Source organism: Sander lucioperca, chromosome 15 (assembly GCF_008315115.2).
Source record: "Sander lucioperca isolate FBNREF2018 chromosome 15, SLUC_FBN_1.2, whole genome shotgun sequence".
Taxonomy (NCBI): Eukaryota; Metazoa; Chordata; class Actinopteri; order Perciformes; family Percidae; genus Sander; species Sander lucioperca.
This window is the reverse complement of record NC_050187.1, coordinates 10,761,321-10,777,098: the sequence shown is the minus strand read 5'-3', so window position 1 is coordinate 10,777,098 and position 15,778 is coordinate 10,761,321. Positions and strand designations below refer to the sequence as shown.

At 41.9% G+C, this 15,778-nt stretch overlaps 1 protein-coding gene across 2 annotated transcripts in view; it reads left to right on the top strand.

Annotated features, from left to right (window-relative positions):
- The first annotated feature begins 1,264 nt into the window (after positions 1 to 1,264).
- LOC116039332 (inositol polyphosphate-5-phosphatase A) overlaps positions 1,265 to 15,778 on the top strand; it is a 188,407-nt gene continuing 173,893 nt past the window's right edge. The window contains exon 1 of one of the 2 annotated variants that reach the window (XM_031284068.2): positions 1,265 to 1,788. In XM_031284068.2, the coding sequence (XP_031139928.1) occupies positions 1,711 to 1,788 (78 nt within the window). In that variant the 5' untranslated portion in view covers positions 1,265 to 1,710. The remainder of the gene's footprint in view (positions 1,789 to 15,778) is intronic. The other variant, XM_035991941.1, reaches the window with a different exon arrangement.

Sequence of the window (15,778 nt, the reverse complement as noted above, 5' to 3'; positions counted from 1 at the left end):
TAGTGGTTAAGGAAACTTCACCTCTGCCCACGTTAAAGTTAAAAAAAGGCATCATTGAGGGACAGCTTCAGGTGAACTTTTGTGAACCACCTAGCCAGTGAAGCAGAACAGGCATACAGTATGGGTGCCTGATATGAATCATGCAAAACCTCATTCTTAATTTGTCACTTACAATGACAGCACAATGTAGTGAAATTCAATTACTGCATTTAACCCATCCTAAGTAATAGGAGCAGTGATACATACCGCATCCGGGGATCAGCTTGGTGTCTTACTCAGGTAACCGGAAGAGTCTTTGGATTTCAATTTAGGTTCACAATAAATTTAGGCCCACCTAGTTTTTGTCGCTTTTTCCAAAGTTTTTGGTGCTTTTATTTTATTTATTTTTTTCAATTTTTGGTGCTTTTTTCGTCATTTTTTATGCCTTTTACGGCAGTTTATGTGTATTTTTCAATGCTTTAGGCACTTTGTTTTAAAGTTTTGGATGCTTTTCTCAATGTTTTGCCACTTTTTCTGAAGTTTTTGCCATTTTTTTTGGAAGTTTTTGCCATTTTTTCAGAATTTTTTTGTCAATTTTTTATGTTTTTGTCACTTTTTCAGAAGTGTTTGTCACTTTTTGATGTTTTTGTCACTTTTTCAGACAATTTTGATGTTTTTTTTCAGCCTTTTTCCAATTTCCATTTATCGCTGGCTGAGGAACTTTTTTGCCTAACTTTTTTGGGGCTTTATGAGGGCCAAAATGTAAGTCAGAAGATTACAGTATATGAGACATGCAATAATACAGTCAAAATATTTGACTTTTCCTCTTAAATAAACACATGTCAATAATCTCTCCATGTCTGGCCCTTGATGTGATTCTCATTTTCCAGTCTGGCCCTTAGGGAAACTGAGTTTGACACCCCTGATTTAAAGTCCAAAAAGATTCAACCTCAACCTTTTTTCATGCAAATCACTCAACCAGTTCATGCCATAAACATAACTGTAATAAATGTAATGGCATAAAGCGTGGACATTGTTTACATAAACAAAAGACAGTTGCTTGATCTTTAAACAAATTAAAGCTGCTGGTTGTGGTTAAGGACAATTTAGGTGGATTAAGAGAATACAGACGAACGCTTACCACGGGACAGCCCCATACAGCCCGGTTGTGTCCGATAATGGACGCTGGGGCGGTAGGGACAGAGCTGTTGTGTTGACGGTGCGCTGGCCCTTTAAGACAGCCCGTGTTTCCATTGGCACGGTGACGTCAGAGCACGAAGGGCTCCAGCCTATCCTCTCTAAACAGTAAAAAAAGCAATGGTCCTGGCAGAGAGTCCTGCTTTCGGAGGGAGACTTTTACACTGCACAAACGCTAGGGAAACCCTCTCTGCTGAAATGAACCAGAGCCCTCGGGCACTCGCCGTGGATTAAACGGAAACTTTTACGATGGCTGTGAACGTGAAAAAGTAGCACGAGAGACAGAGCACGCTAACCGCCGCCGCCAACGGACCTTCTACTGCAAAGCAACTCCTAGTCCTAGTAGATGCACGGCCACTGCTGAAAAATATGCTCCAACCGAGCCGCCTCAACCCCGGCTTCAGTGGCAAATTACCAGTGTTATAACCAGTTTCGTGAGACATTCGCCGGCATCTATTTGTTTTTGTTTTTTTCCCCGCTCCTTACCTATAAAGTCCGCAGTACAAGTCCCCGACCCACCTGCGAAAGAGAATTATGGCAGGGAAGCTGACAGTAGCGCAAGGCACAGGAATACTGCTGGTGACAGCCAACGTTGGATCTCTCTTCGAGGATGTGAGTTTCTCCATTGATACACGTTGTCTGTCAGTGGTGTCTGTTCACGCTGATGTTGTGTTTACACTTATTTTTTCATACCGCCAACTCCATCTTCATGTTATGCTAAATAACGTCTCAGCTGGTCACGACTCGTGTCAAGTCGCGTGCGGTAGCCTTAACACCTAACGTTATACTATCATAAACACATGGGCCTCACATACCCATAAAGACACATGCTAGCTCTATGTGTCAAGGGTCATGTATTCTATACATGCAGTGGCCTATTTTTTCTCTCATGTTCTCTGCCTGTTCTGTATGAATGGCAATGTAAAGATGTGGGTATTGATCATTGCGTGTAACATTATTACTGCTGCGGTGTTGCCATGGCCATAATGGTTATTATATATGTTCTATGAGCCAATCGGTAACTTGGACATACAGAAGCGGTTTACCTTTGCAGAGAACACCCACCTTTTTAGTCTGATGTGAATCTGCGTGTGTGCATCACAGCAAGTAAAACCAAACTTATGTAAGTTCAATTAGTTTCTTTTTTTAGGAAGCACAAACCATATAACGCTATCAAATTGTAAAGTTTATTTGTGGTAGCTTAATTGCCCTGTGGTGTCACTGGAGATGCTGCTTGCTTGCCACACATTCATGTTTCACACCTTCTAGTTATTTTTTTTCATTCATGTCAGGGCTTCCCTGCAGTATCTTAGTGAACAAGAAGTAGGGTATTTCCTAGAGTAGACAGTGCTACGAGTAACACCTATGCCAGTTGAGATTGTAGACTCACCAACATCCTATTTGCATCATTACGAAAACAAACTGCATTCAGATATTCACTTTGCTTGGCTGAAGAAAGCAAAAGCATGCTATGTGTGAAAAAAGGTGTGTCAAGCCACCTAAGGAGTGTCTGTGCAGTTTGTTGAATGCTATCTATGGCTGTTGTTATCATGTATTTGGACTCCTAGCTGTTCCTATCAGGCTGTAACTTGGCACCTAATGGCACTACATTATGGTGGAAAGTGTTTCTGCTCAATTAAATGCTTCAAGAAACAGTTTGTGTCACTTTCAGTGTTGTGTCAATAGAGAGTCCCCCTCTTTCTCCCTCCTTCTACCCGTGTGAAGAGCTGATCCCAAACATGAGGGAAGATCCGTCTCCCTCACTGGAGTAAGCCTATTAATAGCCTGCCTCTGTCTTGTCTTTTTTTCTTCTTCTCTCAACCAGACTTCTAACAGGAGCCAAAATTCACATTAGAGCATGTTTCCTTTCTATGAATGTGTGTGCTTGTCATATAGGAGGCTATCTGTAGTCTGCAGTGTGTTAGCACCCCTTATGATGCACATATGAGTTCAATGAAGTCTTTGTGGACTGCTTGTAATGCTTTTAACAGTATTAGTTTCACTGTAGACAATTCTGTGTCATAGCCCGATCCTGATCCTATATAAGATACAATATGAAATGCATCAGGCCTTTTAAAGTTGAAGGTATATTCCAATATCATCTCATAGAGTTTGATCTCTAGATGGAAAATATGCAGTTTGAAACTTTCCTTTGCTGATTGCAACTCAAACGACATGGCTGCGGGCTCCTGTGTTTACAGCCATTACACATGTTAACACACTCTTAACAGCCTCCGCATGGTGTGTTTGAACAAGTAATGCCTCTCCGCAAGTATTGATTGAAGCATTTAAGGTAAAGTGTACACATATGTGTTTCTTGTTGATTAACGGTGTAGGAGAAAGGGTTATCTTAAGATGAAGTGGACAAGATGGCTGTGGACAAATGTCGCGTATTGATCGATAGGTTTAAGATCGGCTGACGTTGGATGCGTTATCATAGGCTGTAAGCCTCTGGGAGTTTGGACTGTCGGGTTTGCAGGTTGCAGCAAGAATGACGCAGATAGAATGTGTGAGCAGCATCCATTTGGAGCAGGCGAAGAGCACACTGGACACAAGTCAGTTTGTTCTGTGGTTTCTGAAACGGGTTTGCCTTGTGGGAAAGTAAGTTGTTGGAAATGTAGTTTTTGAGCTAGTATGGGTACTTTGGATTAAACGGAAGACTGTGTAAATTGTCGGAGAAGAAATGGCACAAACAAGCGTATTTCTGTGTACTTTAAAAACACATGCTTTTGATTAAAAAAAAAAAAACTAAAAAAAAACAGTGAAGCAAATGCATCGCAAGCTACTTTTTCTTTGATCGTTTGTCCCTCTCCTAAGTTTGATCAAATATCATTTATTATTTAAAGATTCATTGCTGTTAAAAGTTATAACGTATTTGTCAAGCGATGGAGAAACTCCCACAGAATAAAGCTCAGTAGCTAAAGTTGCTATTGAGCAGTTTAAGCATCTTACCACAAACATACAGTGTCTTAGATAGTTGATTTATAAACTGCATCACAGCTGCATGTCTGTGTCTGCAAACTGTATACTGTAGGTGGCCCAACAGGAACCCTAACTCTGCCAGTCTCAGTGTGTCCTTCAACTGTTAAGTCACACAGTGCTGTTGTTCCAGTTAAATGTCCAGGTTTGCCCTTTTTAACACTTCTAATACTATCGGTCTGGGTCTTTCCCTCACACTGTTACTTATTCGTATGGAAAGTAATCTCTAATATATCATGCAGTTTTTTTAAATACAGTCATGTGGCCTGTGCATGGTGATTTAAAAGTGATGCCTTGATGTTAAAGCGGCTATGCTGCCGGTCAGCCTCATTTTGTCATTTAGCCAATTACAATTTTCTCTGACTCCAGTTATGAGTTATTGTTTGAACAACACCTACTAAAAGCAAAAGACAAACAACCATCGTGCAGTTGAAGTAATTTTCCATTGTTGGCCCTCTGAGCCATCCTCTGAATCTCATTATGACAGCAAACATTGGTTTGATTAAAACAGCCATCAAGAGTTTTCAGTATACGTTGCTTGTTATTGCCGCCTTTAGCAGCAACTTTTTCCCCGCACGTTCTGCAGACAGGATAACTATCTTCAATCAACTGTCCTTTGGCATTCTTATAATAACCAAAATATGCCCATGCTTCAGACTTAGTCCTCTTAGAGGGCTGATAAATGTCCTGAGTGCTGTCATCTCTCCTCCTTCCGCCATGATTCCAACTTTAAGAAACGCACGTTGTAGGTATGCAGTGCGCCCGCGCGGCAACTTCAGGAGACTCGGATGAAGCTGGGAAGAATTAAACACACGGTTTCCACACCGTGATAATAATGATGTTTTAAATGAAAATGGTAATTGTTGTCGTCAACATTTTTATCATGTTTTTCCGTTACACCGGTAATCGTTACATCCCTAGCAGCATGCTGCCACTCAGATGTACCTGTATGACAAGATGCAGTGTCGTACATGTGAACTGAAGTCCCCTTTCTTTCTAGTCCTAATTCCTTTTATTCTCATCCAAACCTGTCTCCTCTTTTTAAATAATCGCATTTAGTGTGTAGAGTGTAGAGTGTGGACGGTCTTTTGCGGGACAGTACTTTTTAGTTTCAAATGTTCAAGTGATAATGTTTAGACTCCATCCATTGTACTGTCACGGTTGAAAAACACATTTTCGTAATTTCTGTCGAGCAAAGAATGTTACATGTTGACCTTGTGCTGACACGGAAACCACAGAACCGCGTGTGACGATGAAGCTGAAACATACTGTACATTATCCTACACTAAGTCCTTCCGCGCCTTGGGACGTTTACTCCCCAGGCCTGGTCTCATTATCCGTTCCCATCCTGAAGGGACACAGTGGGAGTGCACTGCCGGATTCCCACGGGTCATGCAGGATTTCTGATCCAAAGTCAGCCTGTAGTACACAGTTCACCATTGATGAAACCAATTCATGATTTTGCTTAAGCGACAACTGTTGTCAACGCCTGCTAGTTTTGCTGACCTTGGACGTCCAGGGTTTCCTGAATTAATCACAACAGCCCTCGTAGGTCTTGTTACTGGCTGAAGAGTACTGACGTGTATGGTGCAGTAAGTCATTCTTGTTACCCTAACTTGAGCATTGACTTGACTGTTGAATTCAGTAAGTGCTACTTGTTGGGCCAGCTTAAATTGACAAAAGCAACTTAATGCGTCAGGAACATTTAATGAGACTCACAGTGCAGATCCACCTGGCCGTGCGACGCTTCTGTCGCGCCGCGCTCCACTTTATTCCTATGGGTGACGTCAAGCGACTTGACTCAACGCGCCCGTAAAGCATCTCGGGAAGGCGGCGCTGCATTTGGGGAAAAAATGCTGTTGCGTCAAAAAAGCTGGCCGATGCCCATCTTTATGCAGATGAATCCGTTGAATGCGACGCCACTATCCAATAGAAGTAGATGAAAATCTAGACCTTTGTCGATCTGAAATGAAGACAGATTGCAGCAACAGCACGGCCTATTTCTCGCTTAAAATGTTTTCAGAAACACGTTTTCGGTGAACTATTTTCTATAGTATACTATACTATAGTATATACTATATTCAGGAGTAGCTAGACCCACGTGACGCATTCGTCCAATCACCTGCCGGTTGAGGGCGCGGAGCGATCAACCCGCGGATGTATGACGTTGCGACGCCACGCTTCAGTCGTGTCGCAAAAACAGATCTGCACGTTCACTCTGAGATCACTTCATGTACTGTAGAGCCACTGGCGATTCTAGTACTTCTCTTTAGGGTTGTATTGGTTGTGAAAATCTGATATGATTGTATAGATTTTTTTCTGATCAGGGTCAGTTTGGGTCATTATTATTACCCTTACAAAAACACTCAAATACAGGACGTGCTCAAATGAGTGAATAAATAAATAATAGCTTTCTTGATTCAGGACATCCATTAAATTGCCACTGTGGTACCTTACACACAAGTCACACCGTGGCAGCCTGTTGCACCAACCTGAAGTGGATGATGAAATACAGTCCCAACATTTAGTTAACAGTTCCAGGTGAGTTGAACTGTGGTTGGAAACGCACGCCAGTGTGTTTACGTCAAACACGTTTGGACAGCTCTGGAGTGTTTTCCTTTTTGGTGTTGGTTTGTTTAAACAGGTAGACACCTTGCTGGCTGGACTTTAGATGTAACCAGCAGCACCATGACACATGAGGCACAGGTTTCTTTTTGAAAGAGGACAGAGGTGTAGGTCTTGACGTCTCAAAAGTAATCTGCTGTATCAACAAACCAGTTACGGGGACACGACTCTGAAATGGAACGTTTCGATGTTGAAATTCATGCCTGAGAGCTCAGTTGCTGAATGCTAGCTACCACCTATTATTTATGTTTTCCTTCCCCGACATGAACATCTAAGAAATGACAGACAAGCCTGTGCAGGTACAGTATGTCCATCGTGGTTTACTTATGTTGTTACTCTAATCCCCTTGATTTAACATGTTCCACCACCCCAAATCTCTAGCGCTTAGAAGTTCTCGTCAGTTATGTTTACAGGCCTTGGTTTTGTTTGCATTTGTGCAGTCCGAACCTAAATAAAGCCAACAAAAAAAAGTAACAAAGTAAACTTTTCCACTATGTTTCGGTCCAGAGAAAACAAACTATACGTGTGATTTGAGTGCCTTTGTCCACTATAATTCCTTTCCACTTGACAAAAAAAACCCCACCCACTAACATCTGGCTTTTGTCTTTTAGTGGGAAAGGTTCCAATTCATTACCGGTAGGGCTGTGCACTATGGCATCACAATAAAATCTCAGATTTTTGTTTAGACCACACTCGATTTTCTACACTCCTGTTTAGGGCTGCACGGTATGAGGAAAATGTCAAATTGCGATTATTTTGACTGGTATGATTCACGATATTGGAGGGAATGATCCATTTTTTGGGAACATCATTCTCATTTCCATTGAAACACAAATAAAAATGTAATACAGTCATGTAGTGTGATTTTTGCAAGAATCTGTACCAAATAAAGATGTTTTCCTTTAGTCTGTAGGATAGGATTTGTAGGCCCAGGACGTCTCTGCAGCCCCCACAATACTTCATTCAGAATGGTTAGACACATATTTTGCCTTTAACAAATATTGGGAATTACCCACATTAAAGTGAAAAGCGATTTTCATTTTTAAGTTCCAAAGAAAACTCCCGCACACTGTCTAACTTGCAAAAAAAAATATAAAGTTAAATAACAATGTTTCGGTACTAGACTATCTTCAGGCAAGGCATCTTCTAGTACCGAAACATTGCCCATTGTTAAACTTTAAATATTTTTTGCAGGTTAGACAGTGTGCAGGGGTTTTCTTTCCAACTTTTGACCTGCTTGTCCTCCTCCGACGCACCTGTCTCGCATTGTAGATGTGCGAAGTATTATTCTCTAAACATAGTCCTTAAGCCATGAATTCAAATGAATTCATAAAGTGATGGAAACACGACACCGGGGAGGACAAGCTAATTTGTCTGGCGCGATGCTGTGGAGCCCGTCAAACCCGAAACCCAAATTCCGTCAGTCTAAATGCAAGCAGCGCTCAAACATTGTTCCAAATGACCTGAATTACTGAATAAGTAACGGATATTGAAAAAGAAGCAACCACGAAACAAATTTTACTGGCCTTCATACTGCTTTCTAGTGTTTACTTGAGACAAAAAACAGAAAGTTTATAGTCGGCAATGGGGAAAAGAAGTCTATCAACTATTTAAGAAAAACAAACACTGCACCTTGGCTCTAATTTATGTGGAAAAAGGGTGTGTGTGATCTCTGTTGGTAAGTGAAATCGGGCTTGTTGACAGAGATCGTATCATGACTTATCAGTGGAAAGCTCCAGTTGGATTAATCCAAATGATTACAATCTGACAGATGCCAAGTCAACTCTCCAGCCAACTTGTATTGCTGAGGATGTCAGCTGATGTGTTGCTCTGCTTTCCAGGGCTCTGTGTGTAGACTACTCCCTGTTCATATGATCCTAGTAATGGCTTTCTACATTCTCCTTTGCTCTCAAACACTGGTCACTGGCCGTGGTTTTCATTTGATTACAACCACTCTGTTTTTGATTACATACACCTCTTGTTAGCTAAGCCAAGATGACCATATGGTGATGCGATGACTATGAATAGCTTCCCCCCCTTGTGGGTTTGGACTTCCAACTTATTTTTCACCATGTCTCTCTGTTTCTTCCTCTGTGTCTCCCTCTCTCCTGTCCACTGACAGCTCATTAGCTCAGGCTATCAACAGCCCCGACCCCACAGAGCTGCCATATTTACACCACTAAATATAGTACAGAGCAGGAAAAAAACTACCTGCCTGACTCAGTGTGTCCTGAAACCTGGAAGCTATGCACACACGGCTCCCAATGTTTTGTCTTTGTGAGGTTTGTGAGAGTGTCTTTGCTATGACCAAGCACACTCCTCTGCATCTCATTAGTGGTAAGGAGCAGTGTGCTTCCAATGTATTTTTTCATGGTAAACATGTGAAGATGTTACTGCAGCCAGCATAGAAACTATATTTAGCCTTTACTCACGTGGCTGCTGGTAGTGAATTCCCTAACTGTGTAATGTAATTGAGCATTCAGGATGTGTATTTATAGGGTTGGCAATAGTGGTGCAAATACGTGATACCAGACGTGATGCTGTGTCGAGGTTGAAATGGGGGGAAGCAAACAATGCGAGAATGGCTTCATTCTTAATATCAAGTCTTTACTTTGTGTCCAGCTCTCCCATGTTTTTTGGGGCTCAAGTTTTATGAGGAGAAGCTTAATATCCGTCACTGTGACCAAATACTTCATCTGACAGCTTGATTTTGCGTTTCTTCCTCTGCCAAAGTCTGTTCCAGTGTGTTGCTGCAGGAGTGGAAAAGTTTATGAAAGAAAGATCAGATGATGCTATTTTGGTTTTCTCCCTGCTCTGCCCTTGTCTATCCTGTCATAACACGGAATTAGAATTTCAAAAGGAAAAGACGTTGGAAAGAGCTGAATGTTGCCACCAGCAGGCAACGAAAAGTCAGAATTGTAAGTAAAAGATATTCTTCACCAGTATGCATCATCCTACAGTAGCAAATGCATATCTAATAATTAAGTATAATGAGTTATACAGAGTATGTTTCACAGTATGTGATGGTATTTGACAGTTGATTATTTGATTCATGTATTTAAGTCTTGATTCATGGCAAACCGTTACCTTTATATTCAAACTTGTATTTTCATTTGGTCATCACTGCTAATTCTTTATAATTCTAATATATATATATTTATAATATATATGCTTTTAAGAGTACTGAAAAAAAACATCCTTATCATTTAAGATGGTAAGAAAATGGTAGAAAATTCAATGGTATTGCGAAATGATTAGCCACATATACCTTGAATCACACTTTGTGAATGTTCGATTGGCAATAATAACAATGCAAGAATGGTTGAATGAGTGTTGCAATATGTTGCCAATCAAACAACACTACAGAATACAGAGAGTATTGTAGATTTTGCATGTCATGTGCTACTGTATAATGTTCATGTATATTGTATAATCATTTGCATTTAAACCTCATTTTGGAAGTGGGAAGATCTTGCCACAGCAGAGTATGACGTATGTGTTCAAATGTCAAAGGAAAGCCCTGCCGCTATAGGCTACTCTGCACAGAGTCCAGCCTACAGCGACCACTCAGCCTGTCACTGGGGGTAAAAGTTGAGGGCCCACTCATGAGAGGTGAGCCCCGTTGTCTGTGTCACTCAGTGCTTTGTGTTTTCTTCACACAGCCAGTTGCTGTCATGAGAGAATACATGCCAGCTTCACTGACTTGTTACAGCCTGTCACTGCGACAGCTGCACATCAGTCAACAAGTTAGCTTTCTCAAAATGCCATACAAATTGATCAGGTTACATAAATGGGTAATGATAGCAAATAGCTTCGATGTCACCATTTCCACTACCAGCTATTTTGCATTTTTTTTTTTTTTTTTTTTTTAGCATTCATCTGAAATCTGAAATCATCTGAAAAGGCCAACATTTAAAAATGGCAAAAAGTCAATGCAAAATGCATTAATTTCAATAGAACTGCTGCCATCAGTGGTTTCGCTAGCAGGGGCGCACATTTTACATTTTGAGTTCAACTTTAGGTACCGTAACTTTGACCTTATTTTTCAGGGAAGAGTATAAATTATAAACTGCTTCTCAAAAGAGGAATGGTTTGCAGATTATGTTAAGTTATGAGATAAGAACCGACGGATAAATTACGTCTTTTGAATAAACGGTGCAAACGGTAATGCCAAGTGGGAGTAAACGGCGCAGAGAAAATAGAAAGTTGTTGTGACTGACTAGTGCTAACATGTTCCCAGCTGGCTAGTGTGTTACAGCTGCAGTAGTGTCCCAACTAGCCCATAGCCAATAGTTTACCTTGCACAGCAACTGGATTCTCGTGATGTCACAAGATCACGCAGGATGGGTCAAACACAGGACTTTCACCCAGGAGACCCGGGGGATCGTGTCCCGTGTGTCACGTTTCCTAAACTCAACCGTCGCTTTCCTTCTTTTACTAAATCCAACCCCGTTGTTCTTTTCCTGAACCCAACCGGTTCTTTTTTTCCTTAAACCCAACCCGCGTCTCACGTTTCCTAAACTCAACCGTCGCATTCTTCTCACGATAACACGCCACGTGGAGATAACACGCCACTTGGCTTAAGAAAGTGGCCGTGCATGTTTACGCGAAGTCATGATGTCATGTTGATCTCACAATGCTTTCAAAGCAAGTCAAAATACTGAGGTTGCCTACGTGCTATCAGTGATTGACCATTTATGATCCTCCTTTCCGTTATCAAATGTACACGTGTCTTGGCTTCAGCCCTTTCTTTAGTCAGGTGGCTCTCTGACGTCACACAAATTGCTTCAGGTTTCTTTGTGGATGTCTGAGGGTGCCTCCCATCAGATGAACCTGAGGTCTAACAGCTTGCGCATTTCCAAAACAGGACAGAACTGAGGTCACACTGCAGATAGATGCTCAATGTGATTCATCCCTAACCCTTCCAAATTAGGAAGTTGTGGAGAGCTCTCAGTAAGAACAACCTCATGTTGTGCAGATGTTAACATTTCTCCTCAAGTTTGTCTCCTAAGTCATCTGACACATGCAATGAATGAATGATCGAAGGTAGAGCATCGCTGTATCCTCGTACGTCCTGGATGGATCTTTTTTTGGTACATCTAGCTTATCTGGCTGTTTTTCTGAGCTGTATCTCCCAGGTGCTGAGTCAGGTCACCATGCCCCAGAACGGAGCAGAAGACTCTGCTCAGGCCCAAACCAGCAGAGGTGTGGACATGATCATGTTGCTGATGTGGAGAAACCATCTGTGCCCCCCTCCCCCCGTCCCTCCCTCCCTCCCCAGCTGGCCCGAGCTGTTGATTTTACCAGTTCAAATAAACAGTCACTTACTGAACCAGACAGGAGACTTTATAGTGGGGGTCTTTCAGGGGAAATGACGCACTCACAGACACCGTCTCACATATGTGAATCTGGAGACGGACTCTTAGTAATATATAACATGAGACAGGGACTTTACAGTGGGTCGACACAGCCAACTTTTTCAGTTCATTGACCCCTCTCAGGAGGATTTGATAATGCGTGTGTGAGCAGGGCGGGGCGATGAACAGCCAGGCCCCACTGGGCCCAGATAAGGAACTGGGATAAGGGTGGGAGTGCCGACACGGAGCAAGAGAAGCTTGGGTTGATAATAAATAATAATAATAAACTTTATTTATACAGCACCTTTCATACAGAGAGTGTAGCTCAAAAGTCCTTTACAACAAAGCGGAGAGACCACAAAACAAACAAGATCACATTAAGATGATAAAATCAGTTACCAAATAATCAAATGAGCAACAAATAACAGAGGCTGCAAGTATATGCCAAGAACAATAGAATATGTAAAAATCAAAACAACACAAGGGAAAACAAATCATGTCAACGGTAATAAAGATAATAAAGCGAACGGGTGACAGTTAGTTGGTTCATTCCAAGAGCAGTAATTATCCAGGATGGGGAAGCCAGAGGGGGGAGGGGGGGAGCACCCCCTACTCATCCCACTGATGAAGGCCGTAAGATTCCCTGAAGAGACAACAGCGGCGGTTCACGTTGTCATGGTCCTCTCAGCTGTCAATTTTATCCGAGACATTTATTTTGGTCATTTTAGATCTTCAGTACGAAAGGTAAAAGCCACCGTCAGCCATTGTCGCATTGGCCATAGTAATTAACAAGGCTCATTAAAGTCAGACGCAAACGATGGGAGACTTTACGAGCTCTAAGCTAGTTCTCATGAGTAATATTTGATTCCTACTGCTTGCCGCCACTTTCTGTTGCCATCAAAATGTAGTGTGGTGCAAGTGTGATTTTCACAGACATTAACAACCACACAGTGCTGAAAGTTTCTGCACCAACGGTTAACGCGTTTAATACGAAAGTAAGTGTGTAAGCTGTCACTGTGTTGTTCTAGCCTATTTACCCTATGACATTTACATGTATCAACACAAAACCAGGTTACTTGAGTAACCGGGTTAAAAACAGGATTGCCCTGTGCTAATAACCTTAAAGGGGCTGTCATATGTCAAACCCACAGTGCACTACGGTTTTGCATGCGTAGACCTTAGAGCCCTGCAGCCATGGCGCTTCAGCAGCAGCCGTCTCCCTTCGGCACATGCTGAATGTTAGTAGATACGCAGAGCTGAGTTACCTGAAGGATTTCTCTATGTCTCAGTTCCAAGCCAGAATACACACAGGGGGCAGCTGTGGCTCAGGTGGTAAGAGTCTACCGATCGGAGGGTTGGTGGTTCGATCCCTGGCCCTGCAGTTCCATGTCGTAGTATCCTTGGGCAAGACACCGAACCCCGAATTGCCCCCGATGCATCGGAGTGTAAATATGTGTGAATGCTTATCTGATGAGCATCTTGTATGGCAGCCTCGGCCACCTGTGTGTGAATGGTGAATGGTTCCTGTACTATGTATACGTGCTTTGAGTAGTCGTTAAGACTAGAAAAGTGCTATATAGATACAGGCCATTTACATTACACTGTGGATTTCCCAAGCTGTACCTCCATGTCCCGACATGCATTACATTTGAGGATGGAAGTTGTGTGTTTAGTAAATGTTGAGTGTATTTATGGTCTTTTCAGATCAAATGTTCATTGATTTTTTTCTTTTCTTTCTTTTTTCCCATATGACCAGCTCCTTGCCTCATGTGTGTCACATAGAGAATGAAAGAGAGGGTTCTACTAAAATTATTATTATTAACTTAATAACGGTTCCATTCACACAAATCACAAAGAAATCTGACTTGACTGTAGTGGTATTTAGCCATGCAGATAGTTTTGTTGAGGTTTTGAGATAGCCGTGTCTGAGAATACAATGTAAAGAATTACATTTATCTTGTGCAGGTTGAAGTTTCAAAGGCATATAAGAGATGAGATAAGGTAAGATAAGATAGACTTTATTAATTAATTAAATATAAAATTAAATGAATCCCGCACTGGGGAAATTCCTGTGCTACAGCAGCTCAAAAGAAAAAAAATGTACGCACATCAGAATAACACAAATACACATTAAGTACACATAGGCAAAAAAAAAATATATAGATTAAGTGTAAAAAAATAGAAAAAATAGAATTGGTTATAATAGTAATAAATCAAACATATTTACACAATAAACATCCTTCTATAAACACAGATGTACAGATGAGTAAGGTGCGGATGAAATGAAATATTGCACAGTTGGAGGTGAAACAGAGTAATAAATAATAAAGCGTAGTGCAGGATATTGTCCAGTGATGGCTCATATTGCAGAAACAGCTAGCAGTGCTACGTTATGATGTTGCATTAAAGAGTCTGACTGCTGCTGGAATGAAGGACCTGCGGTAGCACTGAGAGTGCAGCAGTCTGCTGCTGAAGGAGCTGCTCAGGGAACTCATAGTCTCACGTAGGGGGGTGGGGTTGGGGAGGTGTTGCCCATGAGAGGTGTTGCCCATGATTGATGCCAACCTGGCTAACATCCTCCTCTCCCCCAATTCCTCTATGGTGTCCAGAGGGCAGACCAGAACAGAGCTAGCCCTCTTCACCAGTCTGTTTAGCCTTTTCCTGTCCCTCTCTGTGCTCCCAGCTACTGCATAAACGATTGCAGACGCAACCACAGAGTCCATAGAATGCTTTTAACAGAGTCCTGCACACACCAAAGGACCTCAGCCTCTTCAGCAGATGGAGACGGCTTTGGCCCTTTTTGTACAGGACGTCTGTGTTTTTGGACCAGTCCAGTTTATTGTTGAGGTGAACACCCAGATATTTGTATGTCTCCACACCCTGGATGTCCACCGGTGCAGTACCAGGCGGTTAATTAGCCTACCTTGTGGCAGGTTCGTTCTCGACAACCGTGTAGTAAGTTTGCGTGTGATTTTAGAAAAGTCTTTGATGGTGAGTATCTGCTCTCTGTCTTGCGTGTCATGTTAGGTTAATGTTATACAGATAACAGCACATGGCGAAGAGATGTGAGTGGTTTTTAACTCCTCTGTAAGCCGTTTGATGTAGATGTTGTACAGGGAGGGTTCTGTCCATGCATGATGAGAACCATGGCCTTGTTCCTCTGTTCACGTTCATGTGTGCTGAAAGGTTTGCGGCTTCTTGCGTAATTCTCACTTTATTTATTTTTTTTACCAAACTTTCCGGTTGAGGCTGACCCTTGTGGGTTTTGTTACAGCTATGATGCCCTTAAAAACCAAAAACAGAAGTAAAGAATGTCAGATACTTTGCAGAAAGATGTGCTGCTGATGTGCTGCTGTCTTTAATGGTGTGTCATGAAAGTGTGGGAATTTATAACTGGAATTCTGTGCACGGTTTATGTCCAGTACTTCAACTTGCCTCAGTGTTGTTTATCAGAGGAATTTGGCTCACTTTCGCCTTGTAAACCCAAAGTGTGTGTGTTTTAAAGAGTTTGCTTAGCAACAGCAGGCCTGACATACATGATATGTTGTGATGATGTCAGTTTTACACCTCTGACTGTGTTCGTCATAGTCACACATGCACATGCGTTACTCTCCACGTTACACGTTAATTAGTTAGCTTCG